The sequence below is a fragment of the Rousettus aegyptiacus genome, unplaced genomic scaffold (assembly GCF_014176215.1).
Source record: "Rousettus aegyptiacus isolate mRouAeg1 unplaced genomic scaffold, mRouAeg1.p scaffold_m13_p_2, whole genome shotgun sequence".
Classification (NCBI taxonomy): domain Eukaryota; kingdom Metazoa; phylum Chordata; class Mammalia; order Chiroptera; family Pteropodidae; genus Rousettus; species Rousettus aegyptiacus.
In genome coordinates, this window is record NW_023416295.1 from 2,590,510 (window position 1) to 2,615,410 (window position 24,901).

General features: G+C 50.9%; 1 protein-coding gene across 2 annotated transcripts in view; it reads left to right on the forward strand.

The window, feature by feature from the left end:
• IQCA1 (IQ motif containing with AAA domain 1) overlaps positions 1-24,901 on the forward strand; it is a 110,141-nt gene that overhangs the window by 18,877 nt on the left and 66,363 nt on the right. For both annotated transcript variants that reach the window (XM_036236691.1, XM_036236692.1), the window contains exon 6: positions 12,636-12,841. In XM_036236691.1, coding sequence (XP_036092584.1) covers positions 12,636-12,841 — 206 coding nt within the window. The remainder of the gene's footprint in view (positions 1-12,635; positions 12,842-24,901) is intronic.

Consider the following 24,901-nt stretch of genomic DNA (forward strand, 5'->3'; position numbering starts at 1 on the left):
GAACGACTGATAGCGAGCTGCCCCGAGACCGTTAAAACGCTACGTCCTTCACCACCGACTCTACCCTAAGGAGGTCATCAGAAATTGAGATGTACGTGCATGGAAGTATTCTAGTGCTGTTTTTAATCATGAAAATTGGAAGTAGCTACGCTAGTATTCTGGAGTAGAGATATAGGTAGTTAAATAATTTGTGATGGACCTACATCAATGTCGTAATTGCCAACATTGAGAATACATATTTATGACTGATTTATGATGACATGAGAGTGCTCAAAGTGAAAATACAGGATTTAGAACTGTGCATGTACTATGATTCAACTAAACATGAATACGCACATTCATGCACATGCAAAAGAAAGAAAGGAAATGTACCAGATTCAAATAGTTTTCGTTTTCTTAATGTGGGACTTTGGAAGATTTTTTCGTCTGTACTTGTCTATAGTTTCCAAAATGCTTAAATGTAACTTCATTAGCTGGGGAAAAAAATCACACGCTTAAAAATAAAAGCAGATGGCCGTAGAATATTACCAGTGATGTGACACTGTGTCTCGGTTCCGCCCTTAAGAGGCACGCAGATATGACGTAATGATAAAAACGACGGTTCCCTCCAATTTTCTACTTTAAATATCAAACTCGCAGGCAGAAGAGTCCGTCGGAAATGATCTAAGTTGAACACGAAATTCTACATTAGCAGCAATTTTGATTCAACAATTTCCTTAACGATTCAACCTGCATTTACTGAACATCTATCTATTCTGTTTACACGCCAGAAATTTAGGGACCAGCCAAAGGGTATTTTTTTTCATCCTGGGGTCTTAATATCATACATCGATACCACAGAAAGATAAAATTATGTGTTTCTTACTATGATTTTTCTGTTTTACTTTGTAGTTTATATCTGCTCAGCTCAAATTTTTTTTTATAGTCTATTTTCAGCAATACAGAATTTGGATAGTATAGCGAGTAGTTTGTCTGTTTTTTATTAAATGTAACTCTCCAGTTTGCTTTTTTTCTTTTTTTTTTTTTTTTTGGTACGTCTCCTCTCAATATTCACGTGTTACTGAAATTTTATGCCGTTGAGAAATATATGGATTCAATTTATAAAGAATGATATCTTGTGTTCACTGACTGATAACCATAAAAATGCATTACCCAAGTCTAAGAAATGTTTTCAATTGAATGTGTTTTTCACTCTATCACTAATTAAGATATTGTTCGCTCGTTTTAAGTTTTCATTTTTCCTTTGTTTCATTTTGTTGTATCATGCCCGTGCAGAAACCCTTGCGTTATCTAATCAGAACCGAGTTCGCGTCCTTATTGGAAGCCTGGCACATTTCCAGCGGTGACTGTGTAGTCACCGAAACCAGAATTAGAGCAAGAAGCATCATTATGCCTTCGATTCCTGACCAAAATGTTTTTCTTGCCATTGTCATATAAATTTTTTCCGATATTGCCATTTTAAATATTTATATTCTAAAATCTACAAAGGAAAATAAATAGCACTCCAAAAATTCATGCGCGGTTATTTTAATTGGCAGAGCCAATGGAGTGGATCGAGTGGAAGGAAACTTAATGAATGTAATACATTTCCTTCCGCGGGTCCTTCGAAATAATGTGTCCTGCAGTCATGACCATCTTATATTTTATGTTCCCCCGAAGCTATCAGTGTTTGCATTATAATGAACACTGGGGGGGGGGGGGTGCTTATTAAAGAGAAAGCACTGTCGCTTTGAAATGCATCAAGGGAGTCCTCGAAGCACCATAAAACCCTGCTCACTTTCAAATCCTGACACGAAACAAGCTTCAAGCCAGATTATTCTCTGGCCAGTAAATGAGACTTCTTCCTTATTAAGCGCATACCCCCAGCCAAGCAGGAGCTGGGGCGCCCGGCGAGCGCTGACTGCCTCGCCGCACGTGGGAGGGCGGTGTGCGGTGTCCGGCACTTTCCTGCCCTCGGTCGGCACGCTCAGGGGCAGTGGCCATCCCAGCCTCGCTGCGCAAAGAATCGAAACGAAGCGCTCTTTAATGATCGCATTTTAATTTCAGCCCCAAACCCCTACGTCCAGCTTGGTCCTGCGTATTAGTCATTGTATTCGTCTTCAAATGATGTTTGGTTGTTTCTAGAAATAAGTTTATTCTCAAAGAAACGGATTTACCATGGTTCACAGGGTTTCGTTTCGCTTTGTTTTAGTTTTGTTAATATAGTTTAAATACAAAAGAGCCGGTCTGTGAGTGCCCCAGGGGGAGGTGGTATCTTGCGAAGGCTGCCTGTCTCAACGCTCGGGCTCCTTGAAGGCTTTGCTCCGCCATGTTGAGGGAGAAGCCGGGGTCCAGGGCCCAGCTGGGAATGTGTGCCCATCTACCACATGGGCAGCGGGGGGGGGACTTCAAGCCACATACCTCCCCACCCTCTGAGCCTCAGTTTCTTCTTCTTAAGAGCAGAATAGGGCTACCGATTTCGCAGAGCTGCGAGAAAGACTTCAAGGAATGATGGCTGATGTTGATCATGTTGGAACATTGCAGTACATTGTCATGGCAACCGAATGATTTCATCCCATGGAAAACTATCAAGCACGATCAACTTTTCTGTAACAAAACACAAAATATTTCAAAATCAGTTGTAGCATAAAACATGCAGGACACACTGATTTTGTATCTGGGCCTTTATTACTGGCTGCCGAGGCTCGTTGGCCGTGGCGTTGGAGCAGCTCGCAGGTCTGAGTCCAACGTGCAGCTGCCTCGTCCAGCGGCAGGGGGCGGGCCATCACGGTGACCCGTGCCGCCCGCACACACGCACACTGCGTGCGCTGGGCCCGGGGAGTGCGCAAACCAGGGTGAGCGGTGAGCCCAGCACAGGTGCGTGTGACAGGCCCTCAGGCTCAGCAAGCAGGCCAGGGCTCCGCTGAGCACACGGAATAATCTCTGCGGTCTCGAAAGTCCACTGCAAGAGGTTTGGAGGGAAAAAAGAAAAAGTAACCATTTTCACTTCCATCATTTGGGTTTTTACAATCCAGTGACCTGGGAACCTTTAGTTGAATTTTAAGTCGCTTTTATTATCGTGATTGTCCTGTTTGTTCCTTGCGCCAGGTCTCCAGGTCATCAGAAATTAAGTGATTCGTAGTTACCAGGGGCTGGGGAGGAGGGGGAGGCAGACGGAGTAAAAAAAAAAAAAAAAAATTAAAAAAAAAATTAAATAATGAAAAGAATTCTCTTCCTTATCCTCCCTTTTGCCTCCTGGTCCCAGTACTTTTTACTCCACATCTCGGGGCGGGGAATTTCCCTGATTTCTCTCACATTAGGGCCCAGTACGAAGTCTTCTCAGCAGCGTGCAGCGTGGTTGAGGCCGTGAACTCCGGGGCCAGCCCGGGTTCGGATTCTGGCTCCGCCCTTTACTTGCCGTGTGAACGTGGCTGGTGCCGTGACCTCCCGGTGCCGCGATGTCCACGTGTGCAGAGCGGAGGTTGCCGTCACGCCTCGCTCACGGAGCTGCGTTGAGTTGTAAGGAAACCGATCTCTGCAAAGCGTTTAAAAGAGTCTGGCGAATCGCGCACAGGAAGTGCCGGAGAGTGTCAGCTGGTATTTTTCTTCCGGCGGCTTCTAATCCTGGGCTTAGATGTCCGCACCGTCCGTGATTCAAAAATGCTCATTAGATGGCGCTTCCTACCCGCCGCAGTGAGCCGAGATCAGAAGGGCCAGCGGCTCGGCGCAGGCGGGGCGGGCAGAGCGGCCTCCAGCGGGCGCCGCTGTGCGGGGAGGCGGCCCTGCGGCCCCTTCGCGTGGCAGGTCGGCAGCGGCATGTAAAATCACAAACGTGTCCTTTTAAAATGTGCAATCAGTGGTACCCATGAAAAACCATTTTCAGAAAAAATGGTTTCCGCCAGAAGAAGCCCGCCGATGGAGAGAAACGGCAGAGCAGAGGGAGAGAGTGGAGGGGCCAGAGAAGGACGCCGGGATCCCCGCACCTGCCTGCCTCTCCCGGCCCTGTGACCCTGGCCCGGCGCCTTGACCTCTCTGCGCCTCAGTTTACTCATGTCAAATGCAGATAATGACGGCACCTACGCCTCAGGCTATTGTGAGGAATACGTTAGTAAATATCTGTAAACCGCTTGAAATCGTGCCTTGCAAACTGTAAGTGCCATCAAAGTGCTTATTTTAAAACATTTTTAAAGCCAGGTTAAGCTTCCACTGCTCATCAGCTATAAGCTCAACTAGACTCTGTTCTGGCCCCTGTCCCAATTAAGCAAATTTTAAAGCCACTGAAATATTTTTAGAAATTAGTCCGAATGGAGTTGAAAATTTTGTGTTCTGTAGTGGCTTTTCACCCACTAAAACTGTGGCATCCTAAAATAAAGACTTACGAGCGTAGACAGAACCACTGGCCCTGAGTCTCCACACCATCTTTCCTCTGCTTCTGCTGGCTTCGTCTTTAGGAGGAGGCAGATTCGGAGAAACACAGATCTGCAAATGCAGACATATTACTCTGAAATGAAATGGTGAAACAAGATGGCTCACTTTCACAAACTAACACACACACGGTCTTAAAATGGACCCGCTCAGGGGCAGTTCGCCCACAGCGTGGGGCATTCGTTTCATGGGCAAAATCGGAGCGAGGCAGGTGACGTGGCCGGATGTGCTGAGGGTCCCGGCCTCCCGGTGCACGCGCTGCCTTCAGGGGCGGCTGGGCTAAGTAATCTCCGCATCGAGGATGGCTAGGGACCCCGCGGGGCGGTCGTTCGATGCTCGCCTTCCCCTCACTGCCGTCTTCGCCTTCGGGGACAGCGACGCACCGGGAAGAAACCAACCCCCCCACCCCACGAGGACGACAGAGTCACCCTCATTAAATCTCTTATTTGCAAATGTATTTGTGACTGATAAATTGAACAGATTTCCATGTGGACAAATGCCCATTTTATCTTACTAATTTGAACAAGGATTTTTAAAGACAAAGCCCATGAAACATTAGATAAGCATTTTAAGTTAATGGACCACAGAGTCCTATTTCCCACAAACCCAGGAAGCATCATCTAATGTCCTGTTTTTACAGCAACATCAATTATTAACATGTATATTTTTGCTGACAGAGGACCTTGCCATAAACGTAGGTTTCGTTATCTAGTTCCGGGTCATTAGCTGTAGAAAGCTTGTAAATATAATGGTTTATTCACATGGGAAGCCTTCATTAAGATGCATTATTCTACAGCTGATGTATTTCAATACATGGTATATTATCGTGTTCTCTATTTCCCCTTAATATTCGTAATTTATTTCTAAATGAGTTGCTGTTTATGCGGTGAGTTCACAAATTTGAATTCCACGTGACCAAAGTTGCTAAAGAGGAAAAGATGTTTTTAGCCCAAAGGAGAAGCTGCTCATTAGTATAGGACCGAAATGCGCAATGACCTTTAAATTCACAAACCACTGGAGAAGGAAGCTCCAAATGGCGCCAAATGTGTTTTTGTCGGAGAAAGTCTATATCAAGAAGCACGCGCGAGTGCACACGTGTTCACAGCACGGCGTGCCGTGACGGGGGACGCAGAGCCGAAGCAGTCGGGGAGCCTCGCGGTGGCTTCTTCGCTAAGGCAGCTGACTGGGGGACGTCACTGAGTTGCGAGCCCCGGTGGCCTCGCCCGTTCAGTGGGACGTCACGTCCTCGTCTCTACCTCAGAGGCGGGTGTGCACGTGAGCAAAGCGCTCTAGTGACAGAGCATGGGGACGGAGGACCGCGTCAGCGGGGGTGTGGCGAGATCCCAGGCCGCCTGAGAGAGTTCTCTGTCTCACTCCAGGATGTGGAAGCATCAGGGCACTCGAGGCACACGTCAGACCGCCTCACTGATGGGACGCGAATCGCGGTCACCTGCTCATGGCTTCGTTTTTAGGGATGATGGGAAAGGCCCAGCCAAGATGTGGTTTGTGTGTATGCACACCTGCAGAAGGCATTTGCTACAAATTTCCATAAGAAGCAGGGCCACGCGGGTCGTGTCCGAGTCGGGAGCCACGAAGCCAACACCCGACTTCGGGGCGATTTTCCGCATGGATCAGAGACGGAGAAGTTCGGGCCCTTCGTGACGAATGTCAACACATTCGTGAAAAGGATGATCTTTAACATAGTTCTTGGAGAGATCGGATAAAATCCCGTACAAGAATTGCAAACTTCATTTCATCCATTTAAAGTGTAAACATTAGGAATGAGAAACATTACCTGGGAGACTTAAAAATCGGATACTTTTTTGAGAGATTAAATAAAGGAAATGCCGGCCTCATTATTCTGATGCAAGACAAATGCTATGAAGCCATGCCTTTGAGCACCTGGGGGGGGGCAATTTTTTTTTTTTTTTTTTTTGAGGAAAAAGTAAGATTTCTTGAAAGTACATTTTAGAAGGAGACCGACCGCTAAGGAAGGCTCATCTCCTGAATGTGGAAGTGAAGAGAAGAGACGAGACGGTGGGCCCCAGAGGGAGGGGCGGGTTTCCAGCCAGGAACGGTGACGAGACGATTCGGTTTGTCTTTAACATTGCTCTTTAAAGTAGTTCTATAGTTCGCATTCTGGATTTGCTTTTAAAGTAGGTTTTGGTTTTTTTTTTTTTTAATCTAATATAGAAGTCATATGGTCTCTTTGTACTAAACTGGGACAATTGGCTTATTTACTTGGTCTTTCTAATGCATATGTGTATAAACTATTACGTGTGATTTTCTTTTCATCTTTTTTCATTTGACTTTCTGTCGTTAAGTGGATGCTACATTCTAGCAGCATCTGGATTGTGGATTCAAGTTGAGAAATCACTCCCAGAGTTTCCTAGGTGTTTCTTGGAGATCGTGTGTGTGTGTGTGTGCGTGTGCATGTGCATGTGCGTGCGCGTGTGTGTGTGTGTGACATGCTTGTTACATTTCACTGCTTCATCCATTTGGAACTTATTTTAGCGTACAACATGCATTGAGTCAGATGATCTTGTTATTCCAAGTAATCGATTCAAACTTAGAGTTTTGCCAATGTCTTTTGTAAATAAGGCCCTGAAGTTTGTCATGTGCTTGTTTTGCGGCTTTTGCAATAGACTTCAGTGTTCTCCTCTTATCCTTGGAATTTTCTGCACAAGGCAGCTCCCCGCCAGCCCTGGGCTGCGTCCCGCTCCGTGCCGATGCACCTGGTGCTGTCACGCTGCCCACCGCAGCCGGGGTGCTCTGAGCTCGCGCTCGCCGGGGTGCTCTGAGCTCGCGCTCGCTGCCAGGCCTCACCCAGGGCTTTACGTACAGGGTCCCATTCAGTCTTCAGAGCCCGACGCTGCTCCCAGCGTGAGGAGGAGGGAGCGAGGCCTCAAGGGAGTCGGTGCCTGTGAGAACTCACAGAGGTGGCAAGTGGCTGCGGCGACACTTAACCCCGACATCCCAGGGCGTGGCTTCGCCTCAGACACCCTAGAACTCGGTTCCTGACTCTGCCATTTGCTGGCCGTGTGAATTTGGGAACGTCAGCCAGCCCTTGGGTTCCACTTCCTCACACGACGACGCTGCCTGTCTGGCGGGATGGCCCTGCGTGCGGGTTAAGACCTGTTTCTGCAGCTCGAGCGCGCAGCGGGGGCTCGGGAAGCGCTGCGGGCATCATCTTCTTTGATTCTGTTTTTAGAACAACTCCTCCCCCTCCCCTTGCCTCTTCTTCCCCTTCCTCCCACTTTGTCATCATTATTTTAGGCTTTGCAGACCATGCAGTCTCTGCGACAACCAGGCAGCGTTGTCATTGTAGCACGAAAATAGACACATGATATGCAAATGAATGGACAGGGCTGTGTTCCAATAAAACTTTATTTACAAAAACATCCCTTGAGTCCGTTTTGACTGGTCGGCTGTAGGTTACCAAACTCTTCTCTAGAGCAGTTAGCATTTCCTCAAACCTGGGTAATTATCAGAATCGTCTGAAGAGTTTCCAAATTTACTAGTTTCTTGGTTCTTCCTCACATACAGGATGGAACTGGGAATCTGTCTTTTTTAAAAAACCACTTCAGAATTTGGAGGAAAAAAAGGAGAACTTATGGAAAACAACTCACTAGTATATTTGAGGGTATGTTGCATCTCAAAAAAAAAAATTCTCCTAAGTGACTACTAAAAACAAAAAGGCACACATATAAAATTAGAAACAAATCTAGGAAAATAAAAACACTCTCAGAATGGCAAACCAAATAATAACCTCCTTAAATTTATAAATAATTCAAATAATAAATGGACATAACTGAAAGCCAGATTAGTCCTAAGAGATAAAACTAAAGAAACCTATAAATGTTACAAGTAGGTAAAGGGGAGACGGAAAATACGAAATGGCGGTCTGGCATTTATCTGATATTTGTTTACAGGAGAGAAATGAAGAAAAAGAATAGAAGGGAAATTTGCAGAGGAAAAGACAAAATTCTCTATATTTAATGGACCCATGAAATGGAGAACACGATGAAGAAATGCTCACATCTACACACATTTCAGTGAACTTTCAAAACTCCAAGTGTAGATCATGGTCAGAGTCGAATGGCTGATCTACACAGGAACAGCAATAAATTTATCAGCTAGTCACCGGCAGCTCCGCATGTTAAAAGCATCCTCCAGGGTAGCCGCCCCACTGCCGTACAAGTGGGAGGCGCCAAATGAAGACATTTTAGAAATGAGAGTACTTACAATATTTACGGGCGACCATATCCACTCTGAAAGCTACACTCAAGGGCGTGCTTCAGCAAAATGAAAACTAAATACAAGAGGAAGAGTACACAGAGAAAGCAGAGCAACTCCTGGTTAAATCTGAATCGTTACTGATTTAAAACATTAATCTCAATTCGTGATTATAGAGTGAAAGGTTGAGAGAAGAAAAGTGAATGCAGAGGTCCTGGACTTGCTCAAAGACGCTGTGTAGGCGCTGATTGATTCTAGACATAGTTAGAAATACGGGTGTTAAGACGTTGAATTTTTAATAACTGGTAGATTAAAAATAAGATCCATAATTTCTAAACCACTACATGTCAAGAATGCACAAAGCTCACTGCATAAACCCAGTCAAAAGTAGGAAAAGAAACCTTGCCATCTTATGCTTTTGAGCTAGAAAGCATAATCTGGCAGGATTCGCTCTATGTATTTTGTCCTTGTAAATGAATGAATTTCTCTTTTCTATAATGCTCAGGTTGCATTTTTTATTTAATCCTGTTACATGCTGTTGACGAGAGAGAAACTTCAAACATATCGGTGCCGACAACTTTGAAGGAACGAAACGTTGTGTCTGGGAGTTCCGGCTGACCGGGCGGGGCGGGTGCACGGTCACCCTGCTTTCTGCACGGTGGGGAGCCAGCGCACTCCTGTTCTGGAAGGGGGACTGAGAGAAAGTCTGTCCCGAGCGGCGAGGCCGCAGCTCCCGCTCTGCTTAGCTCCGACCCTCGGGAGGCCACGCGGGCAGCGCTGCCCGAGGGTCACCCGCCGTTTCTCCTGTTCCTGCACGCTATCGAGTGTTTCCTTTGCTGTGCGAAGCTTTTACCTTTGGTGTCATCTCGCTGGTCGGTTTTTGCCTTTGTCGCTTGTCTTTCGATGTCACACCCAAAGACTCGTTACCAAGACCAGCGCCGGAAGCTTCGGCCCCTCCGTCCTTCAGCCCCCCGACGGTCTCAGGTCTTACGGCGAAGCCTTTAATCCGCGTCGATGTGCTGTTCGCGTGTGGTGTGAGAGGAGGGTCCGGTTTCACTCTCCTGCACGTGGGCGTTTTCCCAGTATGTACTGGAGAGACTCGCCGTTTCCAACAGTCGTGTCCTTGGACTGGGGAAAGAGGACGCCATCAAGGAGGCAGTCACTTGTGTGTGTAAAACAAACATGTGCACACAGCAATGGGGGTGTCTCTAAGTGGCACAGGAGCTACCGCGGTGAAAGAACTCTCGGTGACCCAAACTGGGGCGACCCGAACAGCAAGATCATCAAGTAGCATTGGATTATAACCCAGAGTGAAAAATAAATACCCGCGCGTCCATACCGCCGAAAATAAATGATTTAATAAGTCAATAAATGTGGGAGAAGAGACAAAGCTTCTGTACAGAAGAATTCCAAATAATTTTCCGTTCTCCTCAAAGAAGAGAGCCAGACTCCCCACTCCTTAAAGGGGGCCATGCGTAGTGACGTCCTTCCAAAGAGGACAGTGTGGGGTGGGCGTGGGGACAGGGACCTTAGAGGGGAAACCCGACAGATATCACCTAAGCCAGGTGACGGGGTCAACGCCGCAGTCATGTCGATGACATGTACCCTGGCTACGACGTGAGGACCCCGGCGCTCCACGTCTGTGACCTTCCTCAGTCCCCCACGACCCCAGGCTGAGCATTACCAGACAGAGCCGTGCGTCAGTAGAATCGGTTTCCTTTATCGTCGACCTGTGTGTTCGATTTTTATGCATTTGACGACGTTACTCTGAGGAATCCATAGGCTTCACCAGACAGACAAAGGCCCCTGGGGCGCAGCACAAGGCTGGGAACCAGCGACGTGGGGGCGGGTGTTGCGCGTCGCCCGCTCTCCAGCGGGGTCCTCCCCGTCACCCGCAGCCCGCGCTCTCGCCCCCCGCGGCGCCACGACGCACCTGTCCCCTTCCCCCAGAGGAGGGGATGCTTCGTATGCTTCGGATTCGACAACAGCCTTTTGAGGTCAGCTTTGCCCCAGATTCTGAGGGCTCTCTGACCACCCCATACCACATAGCCTCTGTGGGAAGGAAGGTGCCCGGAAGGCGGGCTGTGGGCGGGGTGCAGGTGACCAGTGAGTGACGAGAGGACCTTCTAGGACAACTGGGTTCTAGTCCTGGCTGTACCCAGTGCTGGGTGATGCTTAACCCTGGCTGGCTTGGGGGAAAATGTTATGTATGTGTGTGTGTATATATATACGCGTATATATAATTTCATTCATGTAAAAATGTGTATGCACAATTTACAAATAATGAAACATGTAATACTCTGTTGCAAATTTCACGTAGCCAATCGATTCTCACAAAACACTTTCCTTGATTTTTACTGAACTCTTGTATCTGTCGTCAGCCTGTGGTTGCAATGATAAATAAATGTAGTTCTGGTATGAATATCGATCGATATTTTCATTTGCATTATTGAATAGGATGGAAGTAAAACAGCAAAACGTATGCCGGGATGTCACTCAGTCGTCATTTTTTAAGGTTGGGCAGTCCTTTGCTGAATCAGTTACAGTTTTTAACACTAGAAGAATCTTTCCTCAATTCTTTGTGCTAGTCACAACGCAACTGATACAGACATAGCACATTTTTATGTTTATCTGCATCATTATTTTCTGTTACTTCCTTAAGTCTATACAGTCAAACCTCACTTACACCATTTGCTCATTTCCATGGTGTAAACATTCCCACCATAGCTACCTTCAAGCTACTACTCTGAGTAAACACAGTTGGGAAGATACACAGTCGCACCCCATCATGTGACATTTGCAACATTGAGATACAACAGACATACAAGACGTCAAGGGTGTAGGTAATAGTAAAATCCAGTGAAAACAGCTGGGAAGTGGTGAGCTTTTAGTATTGATCGTTTTTACTTTTATTATAATTTCATTATAAGTTTACGTAGTTTAGCATTCTAAGATGGCTGTGTTTAAAAACCAGCTTGCACCATCCCTAAAAATTTATCAGTTGGCTCTCATAAGCCTTATGGGCTGAGTCCAGCTCATAAAAATCCGCCGAATTTGTCCTTCATTTACTAGACTACCCAGGCTGAATCCCTGCGCTCCCTGGAGCTCAGGATTCCTACCTGCGACCGGGAACTGTCTTCCCTACCTGTGACGGGGAACTGTCTTCCCGCTCACGAAGCTGTGCTTCCCGGCACCACAAGCCACATTCGCGTTTCCTCTCTCCAAGCGCCTTTTAGTTCTTTCCATCCAAACCCACCACGCAGCACCTCTACAGACGATCTGACATTGTTCCCTGCCACCTGCATTTCCCGGGGATTTTAAAGAAAAGGAATTCCGTCCCGACGTTATTTCACGTTTTCGCCTGCCACAACGCTTCACGGATGCAGTCGGTTGGCACTCGACAGCCAGACGTTTGCTGACGTGTGGATCTGCAAACGGATTTCGAGGGCGGTCGCCCTAACACGATAAGTGGACCTCACAGTGACCCTCCCCAGTCCGCCGCGCATTCCCTTCTTCAGAGGTCTTTAACAATAGCTGTTTTCGGAGCTGATCGGGTATCGTCTTTCTTGAAACTAGAGCACTCAGACTCTCTTCGCCAGCTCTTAACTTGCTTCCAATACTCTCTTACTTTATAGTCTTTGTTCTCCCACTAACCGAGAATGTCGGGGAAAGTTTACTTTCTGTGGTTTGATCTTTTTTAAAGATTTATTGAAAATGCATTTTTCAAGCTAACTCACACACACACACACACACACACACACACACCCAGATTCTTGGAAACGGTGTGGAGTGAACCCCGTCTTCCCCTCCCCGCACCCCCCCCCATAGTGGTGAGTCACATTTTCAGATTTTCCTGATTATTGTGTTCTTTACATAGTTCTTACCCATCGTCGGTAAGACGCCATGGAAGACGGCGACGTAATTCATTAGCACTCACTGTTTTTCGCCAGCTCCGTATCCTTTTCAACCCCAACCCTTTTGGCTCATCTTTCCAGAACCCACCTCCTCTGTTCGATGAAGTCAGCGCCACAATCATCCAGGCCGAAAAGGTGACCTGCCTGCGGAACGAGGTGCAGATCAAGCACGAGGAGGACTACAAGGAAGCCATGGTTACCATCAAGGGAGACCTCAAGGCAGTGGAGGGCCCGGACCTGAAGGAGCAGCTCCAGGACCAGATCCGGCACTGGTTCATCGAGTGCAGGTGAGTGCGCATGCGCGCAGGTGCGCCCCGGGCCCCCAGCATGCGCGCGCCGGGAAGCTCGTCCAGACGGACTCACCGGCTTCGTTTTAGAAAAGGGAGGTGTCGGGGCCAGGAAGTCAGGACCTGATTTTTGCGATGAGAGCGCTGGTACCTCTTTGGAAAATGCGGTCCGCGTAGTGCATCTCTGACCCCCTGAAATCGAACCGCCGGCCCCCCCAGTCCTCCTCCAGGCCGTCGGCATGATGGTTAAGGACACGGGCTGGAGGCCGGCCTCCCCAGAAACAGCCGTGTGGCCTTGAGCAAGTGGCGTAACGTCTCCCGGGGCGGTTTCCTCGTCGGTGACAGAGGACGCGACTCACAGCGCCTCACGAGGATGCTGGGGGACGCGCAGAGCCCGTACCTGTGCGCGCGGGCTGTCCTCACTCTCCTTTATCCACGTGCCCGCTCCCCAACGCGGATGACGACAGGTCCCATTCGGACAGGACGCGGGGCGCTGTGCACAGCGGTGCCCGAACCCCACGCGGTGGCGGGAAGCGAGCCCGCTCCCGCCCCGGCCGTGCATCCTCGTGCGGTTACTGTCGTGTCTGCAGGGCGCGTACCCGGGACGGGTTCGCGCGATCGGGGGACTTTAGGTTTCCAGTGACCTGTCTTCTGATTAAATTGCGTCGCGTGTAATGAAAACCTTCATTGCCACAGTCAATGAGGATTGACTGGGTTCGTGAGCTATAATTCTCCGGAAGTTTCCTCCCTGTCCAAAGCACTTCAGAGAGCAGGTGTCCACAGATGTGTTTTCTCTAAGCGACGGGGTTCTTTGCTTTTACACACATTTTGAAACCCAGTTTATTTTCAGGTGACAAAACTAAGTTGAAAGCACTGTGTACAATTAAAATCCCCAATAGATACATACACACACACATGTATGTGCATACGTATTTATACACGAATCTGACATATGTTTGCACGCGCCTGGGAAGTTTCTGGAAGCGACACGACAAACCGCGCAGCTGCGTCAAGAACCTAGACCAGTAACGTCGCCTGTACTTTCCAAGTCTCCCCCCCCCATAAGTATTATTCCTATAGTACAAAGCCTAGTTAAAAATATTTTAGAAGAAAGACAAGCGATGAATGTGGGATAATCCAAAATAAACATTTTAAAACGCCCAAAATTTTAAAACGTAGACCCGTGCAACGCCCGCATGGCACTCTGGGAAATCGTCTTTTCATTGCGGACTCGGGAGACCCGGGGGTCGTCGCCCACCAGAGGTGCTGGGGGTGGGGGTGGGGGTCGTGGGAGCCGTCTGCAGGCCCTGATGTCACCGGGGGCCGCCCCTCCCCCCCTCGCCCCCGTGGTTCCCTTTGAAGATCCGGCTGGGATGGCCAGTCCCTGGTGCTGTGACCTGCCAAGCCATTTCCAGGCCCAGTCAGAGCGGCTCCCACGGGCCCGCTGCACGTGAGCCACGGAGACGAGGCGCTTCCTCTTCATGAAGTAATGGAAGGTCCGGGCGACTTTATCCTCGTAATTGGATTACGCTTATCTGATCGACTTTGATAAAAATCCCTTTGTTGTTGTTGTTTTTGCTTTCATAAATCAAAGACAAATAAAAAGCAAATATTGTCTTTTGAAACATGAAATATGAGCAGTCCTCAGGCTAAATTCCAGTAGGGCAGGCAATGACAACTTAAGAAATTTCTAGAAGTTAAGATTCACATATACTCCCACAGTTAGAAAGCTTATCCTTAGCTCATTATTTAATTAATACTTACAGTTGCCAAAAAAGGTTATACTAGAATTTGGGGTTTTTGTTTTTGTTTTGTTTTCTTTATGATTTGTTTTTCTTTAAGTCAATTTTTAATTGTTTTAAAGGAAGTGTTTTTTTCCTGATGTTAAAGGTAACATTTGCTCATTGGAGAAAATTTGTAAGATAGAGGAGTTTAAAGAAGACAATTAAAATTGTAATTTTAGTATACAGAGATAGCTATTATTAAATTTTTTGCTAAATTTTATTTCGGTCTTTTTTATCGCATATATTTTAATTATATTTTTATGTACTCTTTTTCAAATTTTTAAAAATTTAACATTGGGTTTTCCCATGTCCTTAAAATAGTTTCCAAAAGAGGTTTTTAATGGTTGCTTAATATTCTGTTGCACCGAAGCACTACTTAACGAACTTATTAACTTTTTAATCTTTCGTCATATTCGCAAGAGAAAAATTCTATCTTAATCGTCTTTTAATCTGTCCTTATTCTGTTAATGCGGGAGGAGGTGGGAGAGGCTTTTGTAGTTTCATCTACAGCATTTCTCCTGGGAACTGCCCTGTCGTTTATCCGCTTCCCTTTGTAATGTCTTTTTTTTTTTAAGTGATCTCCAAAATGTTACCGGGATATATTACTGATACTAAAGCTTTTTTGACATTATTGCAGAAATTTCTTCCCAGTTGTCATTGGCCTTTTGTTTTTTAACTGGCCTATAAGAAAGCTAGAAAGAAGGAAAAATAAATAAATGAACAGGAGAGAAATAAAACGGTCATTAAGAACCCAGTGCCCAGCTGCTGCTGCTGCTGCTGGCGGCACCGTGGCTGGCCCCGGGGCCCGGGCCCCCTGCTTCGAGCCTCGTCCAGGCCACCTGAGAGGGGCAGTAACAGTTGTCATGGGGACTGAATGAGCACGCAAGCAAAAGACTTGGGCCTCAAAAGCTTTTTGCTGAGCTTATGAATTTTATAAGTATTTTTCTTCGTATAAATAAGACTCTCTCCAAATGTCATTTTCTATTATTGTTACGTGCATACGTTTATGTAATTTGCGCCGTTACCTAACCAAACTCTCGGGTAAGTTCTGATGGTTTTTCCGTCGACTCTCTGGGACGAGCTTGGCTGTACGGTCATGGTGGAGACGTAGCTCCTGCTTTCTGCCCGTCCAGTGGCCACACTCTGCTGTCTCTTTCCTGCCCGTGGGGCAAGGGGATGCCGGGTGTCGGCGAGTGACCCCCACACCCCCTGCTGCTCCCCTTCGCTTCACGCTTCCTCTCCCGGGCCCGGCATCTTCTGCAGGGTGTGGCCCTGGTGCTTGTTGTCCTGTAAAAAGGCGAACTGTTTGAAATAGCTACTTTTGGCAAATGTTGCAATCTTGGAAATGCGATTTCAGCTGAGGGAGCTCCCCCAACGTCCTCTCCTCAACGTCGGTCCCCCCCCCCATACACCTGGACCCCCACCTTGGAGGCGGGGCTTGTTGCCCAGAGCCCACCGCGGCCTCCCTCGGCATTAGAACCATTTGGTGATTGGATACGTTAGGAGCGTGTTAATTTAAAACAACAGTAATGACGAACATTTATTGAGCACCTATTCTGTGCCAGGAATTCTAAGTGCTTTACACAGCAACTAACGTAACCCTCGGATCAGTTTGCTGTGGCTGCTGTAACAAGTGGCCACAAACTTGGTGGCTCAAACCAGTGGAGGTTCATTTTCTCACAGTTCTGGAAGTCAGGATGCCAGCAGGACGGCGCCCCCCCGCCCCCACGAGCTCTAGAGGGACAGGCCCTCGCCTCTTCCGGCCCCTGGGAGCCACTGGAGTTCCTTGGCTTATGGCCGCATCGGTCCAAAGTCTGTGGTCAAATGGCCTCCCCCCCACTTCTGTGTGGCTCACACGTCCCCCTGTACTTCTCTTATGAGGACACTTGTGACGGCATTTAGGGCCATCGTAATCCGGAATAATCTCTGTCTCACGATCCTTAATTCAGTCGCATTTGCGAAGAGCCTTTTTCCATATAAGGTGATATTAACAGGCTCCAGGTGGGGCAAGATCTAATATTCGGGGGCCGTTCTTCAGCCCACCACAACCCAGCAACAGCCCCGAGGTGAGCACTGTCCCCCCTCACCCACCGATGGCATCCCCGGTCAAAGGCCACAGTGCCCGAGTGCGCATTGCTCGGGACCAGCGCCACCTGGCCGGGCTCTCTGAGGCGGCGGAGATGGTCTCGAGTCACACCGTCCAGCAGAGCGGCCACCTGCCACGCTTGGCTGCTGGCCCCTTAAAAGCAGGTGGGGCCACCGAAGAGCTGGGCTTTTTAAATTTTATTGTAATGAATTTAAGTTTCGATAGCCACGTGTCGTCGGTGGCTACCAAATTGGATGGTGCCGTCGTGGGGACACTTGTTTTCAAAAAATGTCTTGCCGCACTTGCTATTTCTTTTGACTTGGGGACCTGTCATAAACTGTCACGTAAGTTATAAGATCCGTCAACAAGCGTCATCTTAAAGCATCACAAGGGGTCTTGGAAGCGACCTCCCTCCAACCCCTGAGGTGACAGGGAGCACCCCAAAGCCCAGGGGCACCTCCCGCTACAGTCTGTGGGCCTGCGGGTCCTCGCCACTGGACAGGCTCTGCTACCTTCTTTGCGTCCCTCACGGTCAGAGCCACCGAGGGCCTGTCAGCTCCGGACACCAGGGCTGACCCCAGGCCTTCGGGTCTTCGCGAAGTGTCCTGTCAGGCAGCACTGCCGTCACCCCCCACCCCCACGTTTTGTTACTTAACTTGTCAGAACTACGCCTGACGCCCAGAGAAGGAGACTCCCCCAAAGACGGGGCAGCTCCCCGACCGGCCCGGTGGCGCTCCTCCGCCCGCCGGCTGCCCCGAGGCCACGTGACTGTCAGGAGTCTGACCTCGCCGTGAATTCAGGAGCTTTACTCCACCTCTGCAGCCAACGTGGGGTGGATCAGAAGTGACGCCGAAGAGGGAGCCTCGGGGTTGGGGCCTTGACCTCTCACAGGGGGCCCGGCTGGGGATTAAAATGCCGCCGCCTGTTAATCCTGTGAGGGCACCTATCGTGTTAGCCATAATTTAAAAAGCATTACTCCTGACACCTGCATACGCGTGTGCACCCCCCTACACACACACACACGCCCGCACACGCGCGCAGGATAGAGCCAGGCTGCCTGGGGCCACGCCCTGCTCTAGCGATTGCTGCGTGACCTCGGACGGGTGGCCGAGCCTCTCTGTGCCTCCACTGCCTCGTCTGAAAACGAGGCTCGCGACAGCATCTGCCTCAAGGCAGGAGGCCAGGCGCGCACCCGCAGCGCGCGGCACACGCCGCAGCTCGGCCATGGCTGTGCGGGAAGGGCGGCACGTTCTTGGATGCGGTTGGCGGTTTTCACTCCTGGGCCTGGGTCTTTCATGCACATCTGTAAGTGTCTTAAAAACACCGCCGGGCCCATCCCCGGGAGGCAGCGGCTGGTGGCCGGCGGGGGGAGCTGTAGGGGCGGGTAGAGCTGGGGTAAGGACAGGGCAGGCAGCGAGCAGGCGCTGCGGGAGGGGTTCTGCCCCCGAGCGTGGGGAGCGGGCGGGGCGGTGTGTCGGGGAGCTGCCCGCAGGCATGCATCCTCACCAGAAGTCTTGGAATGCTTTGTTGTGTCTTTGATTTTCATTTTAAAAATTAAGATATAATTTAAATGCTGCAAAGTTCATTCTTTTGTGTCCAGTCTGGCGAGTTGGGCTTTGTGGTTTTAAGGTACGCGGACTTGGGGAGACCTACAGACCCCTTGTCTCACCGCCCCCCGCACCCCGCCTGGTTTATGCCAGTCTAGGAATCCAGGGGTTCACGCCAGAGGGCGCCTGAACTCGTCCGCACGGGGGCAGAGTGACCGGACCCACCGGCCAGGGGGGCCCAGGCGGCCAGCAGGGCGGCCGGGGTGTCTGGAGTGAGGCGCATCAGTTACTGTCACCCCGGAGAAGCGAGTGTCTTGTCCCCACACGGAGGCCGGTGCGGGCCTGTCCCCGCTGCAGCCCCGTGCCGCCCCCGCGCCCGTCACACCGCCCTGCTCCCATCGCCGACCAGTCCCTCGGGAGCCGGCCCCTCCTCCTACCCCATGTCTCTCTCCACGAGAGGGACCGTCGGCCTGTCCCACGGGCTCCCCGAGGGGACCCTTATCCACGGGGCTTTGATTCTGGAAACGTGAGTAGTCTTCTCGAGGTTCGTGCATGACCCATGGGAGACGGGGGAATCCAGGCTGCGGTCTCGCCTCCCACCTCGGCGGGCACAGCTGCCCCTTCCGAGGGGTCCTGCAGCAGGCGCCCGGTGCCGAGGGCACAGTCAGGCGGCGGCGGCACTTTGCAGGAGAAGGTGGTGTTGGCCACGGGCTGGGACCCCGGGCTTGCCTCAGCTGCGGCTCCTTCTCCTCGCTGATTCTGACGTCCTCACACCAAGCGTGGCGGAGAGGCCCCATGCAGGTCAGAGGCAGGCGGGGGGGCCGGCTCGCCCCGGTTATTTCAGACGACAAAGAGGCCTCAGAGAAGTCCAGGAGCTCAGCTACAAACTCGGGTGGTTCCGGCAGAACTACATCTCTACAGGTGAGTGAAGACATCCCGAATTGTGAGCGGTGTGCGAAACCAGAGCCGCGTCTCCCGGCAAGGTGCAGGCTCGTCCTCTCCGAGGACTTCGAAGGACATCAAAAGGAGCCACCAGAATGTCCGCGATAGATTTCTTTGGGTAGCGGGATCGTGGCTAGTTTGGTTCTTTTCATTTCTATTTTAAGTTTTCTACACGGAGCGTGAGTTACTTCTGGAATGAGACAGGAGGGTGGGAGAGGCCTGGTCACGCGATGGGGGTGTCAGGGGCTCCTTATTCTGAATCCCTTGTGCACTTACATTCTCAATAAACTCTCAGCCGCCGCTGCGGGCGGTCACGGAGGTGTGGACACAGGTCAGGCCAGTAGCTTTCTTCCGCCAGTCGCTTTGGTGCAGAGTGTTAGCTTGGACGGAGGACGCAAGGACAGGAGGGGTGAGAGCCAGAGGCCTCGGGCATTTTCGCCAGGCCTCCGGGCAGCCGCAGACCCGCGTGGAGTCCCGCGTCTGGTGTCGTCATGGTGATGAGGGGCACCCAGCAGCTCGGGTTTCTCCAGGCGCCCAGAGAGCGGCAGGCCGGCCGGGTGCTCACTGGCACGTGCGGTGGACAGACGCCTTTCCTGCGGGCCGTGGCCTGGTCCAGCGGACGCCCGTGGCGTCTTTCCCTCTGCGTGGCAAGCCCGGGGGCCGGGCAGGGATGTCTTCCTCTGGTCTTCTCCGATCCCAGCACAGGGCCCGGGGTCCGGCGGGTGGAGTGCGTGTGCTGAGCTGAGCCGAGCCGGCCTCACGGGCAGGGAGGGGCCGAAGGTCCAGCTGCAAGTCATCGTCCCTGCTGGGCCAGACGCGGGGCCTCCGGGCTGGAGCACGCCTCGGAAGCGGATGGAAAGTTTGTCGAAGCGCCCCGGAAGTGCCGTTTCCGTCGGCCCCTCCCGCTCTCTTTGCTGAGTTACCGTTTTGTGTGTGTGTGTGTGTGCGCATTAAGAGCACTTGCCATGAATCCACCCTCCGGGCACGTTACTATGCAGACGATAGTGGCATCGGCCACGGGCTCATGCCGTGCGGTGAGTCTCTAGCACCGCGGTCTGTACCACCGACACTGCACCCCGTGAGTCGTCCCCCCCCGCCCCCCGCTCCCCGGTCGCCCCGCCGGCCACCGTTCCACTGTCCGCTTCTGCGAGTGTGACCGTGGGATTCTCCACATAATGGAACCACGCGGTATCTGTCCCGTGTCTGGCTTACTTCGCTGAGCTCACAGTCCTCTGGGTTCATCCGCGCTGTCACGGATTTCAGGATTTCCTTCTTCTCATGGCTGAATAACATTCCGTGTGGGTACACGCCACGTTTTCTTTACGCACACGTCTGTCGGCAGACATCGAGGTTTTCTCTGTGTCTTCGCTACCGTGAAGGACGCCGCAGTGAACGTGGGTCTGCGGAGGAAAAGCCTCCCTTCCCCTCTGCGTTCCTCCGTGACTCACACGTGGAGCGGGTCTCTGCGACACCAGCTAACTCAACGCCCCGCTGACACTGCCTGGAGGCGGGCCACCTGCCCCCCAACTTCAGATGCCAATCACAAGCGCCAGGCTCTCACCTCTGCTCCTGATTGGCTGTAGATCAGGGTTCCCATGACAACGCCCTTGGCTTTGGTAATTTGCTGCAGTGGCTCACATGGCGAGGTGTGTGGGAAGGGGTGTGGGCCCCCACGCCCTCTCCAGGCATCGCCACCCCCACACCCCACACCTCCACGTGTTCACCAGCCCGGAAGCCCTCGGAGCCGTACTGTGGGGATCTTTCCGGAGGCTTCCTCATGTAGCCATGGTTGGTTTCCATGACTTCCATTTTTGACATTTTTGAGCATTAATTTCCACCCCTTCCCCCTGCGCGGAGAAGGAGGGCGGGGTTGAAATCTCCAAGCCTCTCACCTTGGCTGTCTGGTGACCAGCCGCCCCCCCCCCTCCGGGAGCCCGCCAAGCACCAGGCATCGCCTCGTTGGAACAGAGCACACGCCTGTCGCCGGAGTCCCCGGGTTTCAGGAGCTCTGCTGGGGGCCAGGGCAGAGACCAGCGGACACGGTTTCTGTTATTTTAAAGTGTGCGTTTAACTCTTCAAGGTCGCGACTCCCTTTCCTCATGGTAACTTCCCGGCAGTGGAGCTGCCTGGTCGCGGGGCAGGTCCGTTTGTCCGTGACGCTTTTCGAGGAACCGCCACGCTGTTTTCCGTCACCGCTGTAGCAATTCCCATTCACGCCCCAGGGGCTCGGGTCCCTCTTCGTGGCCCCCTGGCCCCCGGGGGCTGTCTCCCCCCCCCTCGCCCCCCGCTGGGAACGGCTGTCCTAACAGATGCCGCCTCCCACTGGCTGAGGCTTTGATCTGCATTTCCCGATGATTAGTGACTTGAGCATCTTTTCATGTGCTGTCGTCCGTGTGTACGTCTTCTTTGAAGAAACCTCTATTCCGTTCCTTTGCCCACATCTTTAGTCGAGTTATTGTTACTTCCTTTTGTGTGTTTTTGCTGCAGAGTTGTGGGAGTCCCTTACATGTTTTGGATGTTAACCCTTTGTCGTAAGCACGGTTTGCAAATACGCCGTCCCATTCTATGGATCACCTTTTCATTTTTTTGTTTCTTTTGCTTTTCGGAAGCTCTGTCGTTTGATGTAGTCCCACTTGTCTATTTTTGCTTTTGTTGCCTGTGTTTTTGGTGCAGAGTTTGCATTTTGCACAAGCTCTCAGGGGTTGCTGATGCCCCTGGTCCCGAGATCGAACTTTGAGCCACCTCGGGCTCGAGGCGCCGCCACCCTCTGCACGCCCTCCCGGGGAGCGGGCAAGTGGCGGGAGGCACCCCGAGGAGTGGCAGAGCACCGTGGAATAAATAAAACCCGGTATTATCCCGAAAATGCGAGAGCCCCCTAATCTACCGACTCTGCTGAAGTCACGTTAACTGGGAAAGTCAGATGACCTCGGAGCCACGTCCTTTGTGGACCGAATGCTCCATGACAGAGGACAGACCGTTCCTTGGATATAAAGCCTTTTGGTTTGTCTTGGGACACACTTAATTTCTGTGTCACAGGGCGGCACATGTCAACATGTATGTGTCGCGTTAGGCAGAGATGATCGTGCCTCCGTGTTTCATGAATATGTATTTCCCACTCGATCGAATGACGTCGGAGAATCTGCAGAATTAACCTCGTGCCCTAAAGTTGCCCTTTTCTGTGATTCACTCTGTTGCTGTTTACAAAAGATGACCTAGTTTTGAAAGTAGCATGTAAGAGATGAGTTCAAAGCGTACACATCTGAGCGCGTTGCTAACTTACCCTTTTCCTCTTCTGACTGTTTCCCTACGCTTTTTGGACTCGAGTTAGAAAAGGGGGTGACTCGCCCCTTTAAGTCAGGAGGTCGGAGGGTGAGCGATGCCTGGGGTTTTGAACTATGGGTCCGTGAAGAGAAACGGATGGTGACCTATGGAATGGAAAAAAAAAAATCTTTCCATTCCTTCCCAAAGCGATGCTCTTGCCTGGGTATTAATTTTTCTATGCGAATTAATTTTCTACTGATTTCTGTAAATTTCTCCATACAAATAAGTAAGACAGAAAGGTTAAAATAATGCACACGTATCATCTTCTCAACGGAGGAGTAGCCAAAATCGGAATAGTCCGCTCCGTGCGTCATTGGTAAGGTAGTGCTCCTCTTAATAAAGTGGAAGCGAGCGCGGGTCGCGCAGGGCGGTTCCTGCAGGGGTCGAGCCCGAGCCAGGACCGCGCTTCGAAATCGAGAGGGAGGCGTGGTCTGTCCTGAGCGGTAAGCGCCGGGCCGCCCCTCCAGCGTAGCCACGTCCGCGGATGAGCCACCGAGACCGCGCCTCGCTGCGCACACGACCGTCCCCCCCTCGCCTTTGAGAAACGATGCGCCCCTCAGTTTCCCCAGGACCCGGGCAATTAAGTCCATGTGCAGCCAATTGCCTTTATTGAGTGTAAGTGAATTTATGGGCGGCAAGTGACACTTCTGGAGGCTTCCGTGCAGTGGCACAAGCTACTTTCTTTAGAACGCGGGGAAATTTACGAGCCCGCTGACATTAATGGAGGCAGCCAAACGGCTGGGGGGCATGGCCGGAAACCTCTGCGTCCGTATATTTTTTCATACTTGATGAAATGCAGATAAATCTGTGTCCTAGGAGTATGAAACGGTGGGACCCGCCGAAGCTCGGTGTCGGACCTCAGGGAGAAATTTATCATGTTACCGGTTCTGCTTTCTAAATCACTGCAACCCCCAGAGCTGGTCGTTTCCACATTTGTGTGAGAATGTTTGACAACATGCATAAATTTCCAATAGTCCTTACCTTGACCAAATGTTCTCTACCTCGTATTTGCACGCCGAAAGAGGGGGCCCGGGTGGATTTCTCCTCAAGCTTCCTCGAAGGGATGGACGGAAAGGCAGGGAGCTGTGACAAATGGATTTTTATTTAAAAAGTAACATTAGTCCTCGAAGAGGTTCTGTAATAAAGTAACAGCGCCTCCTGCCACCAGCCTGTGTCGTGCGCATGCCGTGGGGTTTCTGGGGGGGGCTTTGGGAGCCGCCCAGTGGGCACACAACCCCCATTCTTCAATAACCAAGGAATGGACGGGGCCGCGGCTGCTGGCCGCAGGGGAGGGTCCCGCCAGCTCCCCTCAGGCTGGAGCCATGGCGCCAACCCCACCACTGGCCGGCCACAGCCCCGGCTGCCTCCACCGCCAGGAACATGCTGCCTCCATCACACGTCCTCCCTCTCGACGGTCCACGCCTCATGGCGCGTTCATCACGGGAAGCCCGGGGACAGTGCGCTTCCCATGGCCATCAGCCCAGCTGCGCCGTGAGTCCAGGCCCAGGGCCGGGTGGGGGAGCCGAACCCGCGGGCCGGCAGGCTGCTCCAGGCTGGGCTCTGCTCGGGCAGCTCGGGCCCGGCCTTCCTCGTCCCCTGCCCTCCCCCGTCTCCACGGCTCTCACTGCCACCTGTTCCACTGATGCCCCGGTGTGACCGTCCAGCCCAGAGTGCTCTCTTCAACCCGGATGCGGAGATTCAGCCGCCGGTCAGCCTCCCACTCAGGTTTTGGGAGGGGCAGCTCAGGCCCCAGGTGTCCAGAGCCGAACGGGCATCTCACCCCCGAGCCTGCCCCACGCAGCCCAGTGGGCGCTGAGGCCCCCCCGCCCCCCAAAACACAAGCAAGTTGGAAGTAAATAACAACAAAAAAATTCTATCACAATGTTTTTTATCCTGCAGAATAAGAATTAAATTAACACAAGCAAAGCTGCTGACCTCCCTTCTCCCAGATTCTCTTGAAAAAACAAACAAGAAAACAGACCCGGGGGACAGTTGTTATTTCAAATGGTACTTTTAGATTTGCAAGAGGTTCACAAATAAACCACTCCTATTTATTCCCAGAAACATACATAGTTAAATGGTAGGAAAATTCAATATTATATACATCAATAAGAGCGGTACGATCACTTCAGCTCGTGCAGAAAAATCATTTGATGCGATCAAATACCCACTTCCTGTTTTAAAAATTTAAAAACAGAAAGACAAGGGTTAATTCTTCTCATAATTAAATGTCAGCTGAATAAAGATGGAAATTTTTATATCTTCTGTTCACTGCACTTTCCCAAAGCCTGGAACAGCATCTGCCACATGGTAGATAATTGATACATATGTCCTAAATAAGTGAATGAATGAATGAATGAATGAAACACTGAGTTTTTTT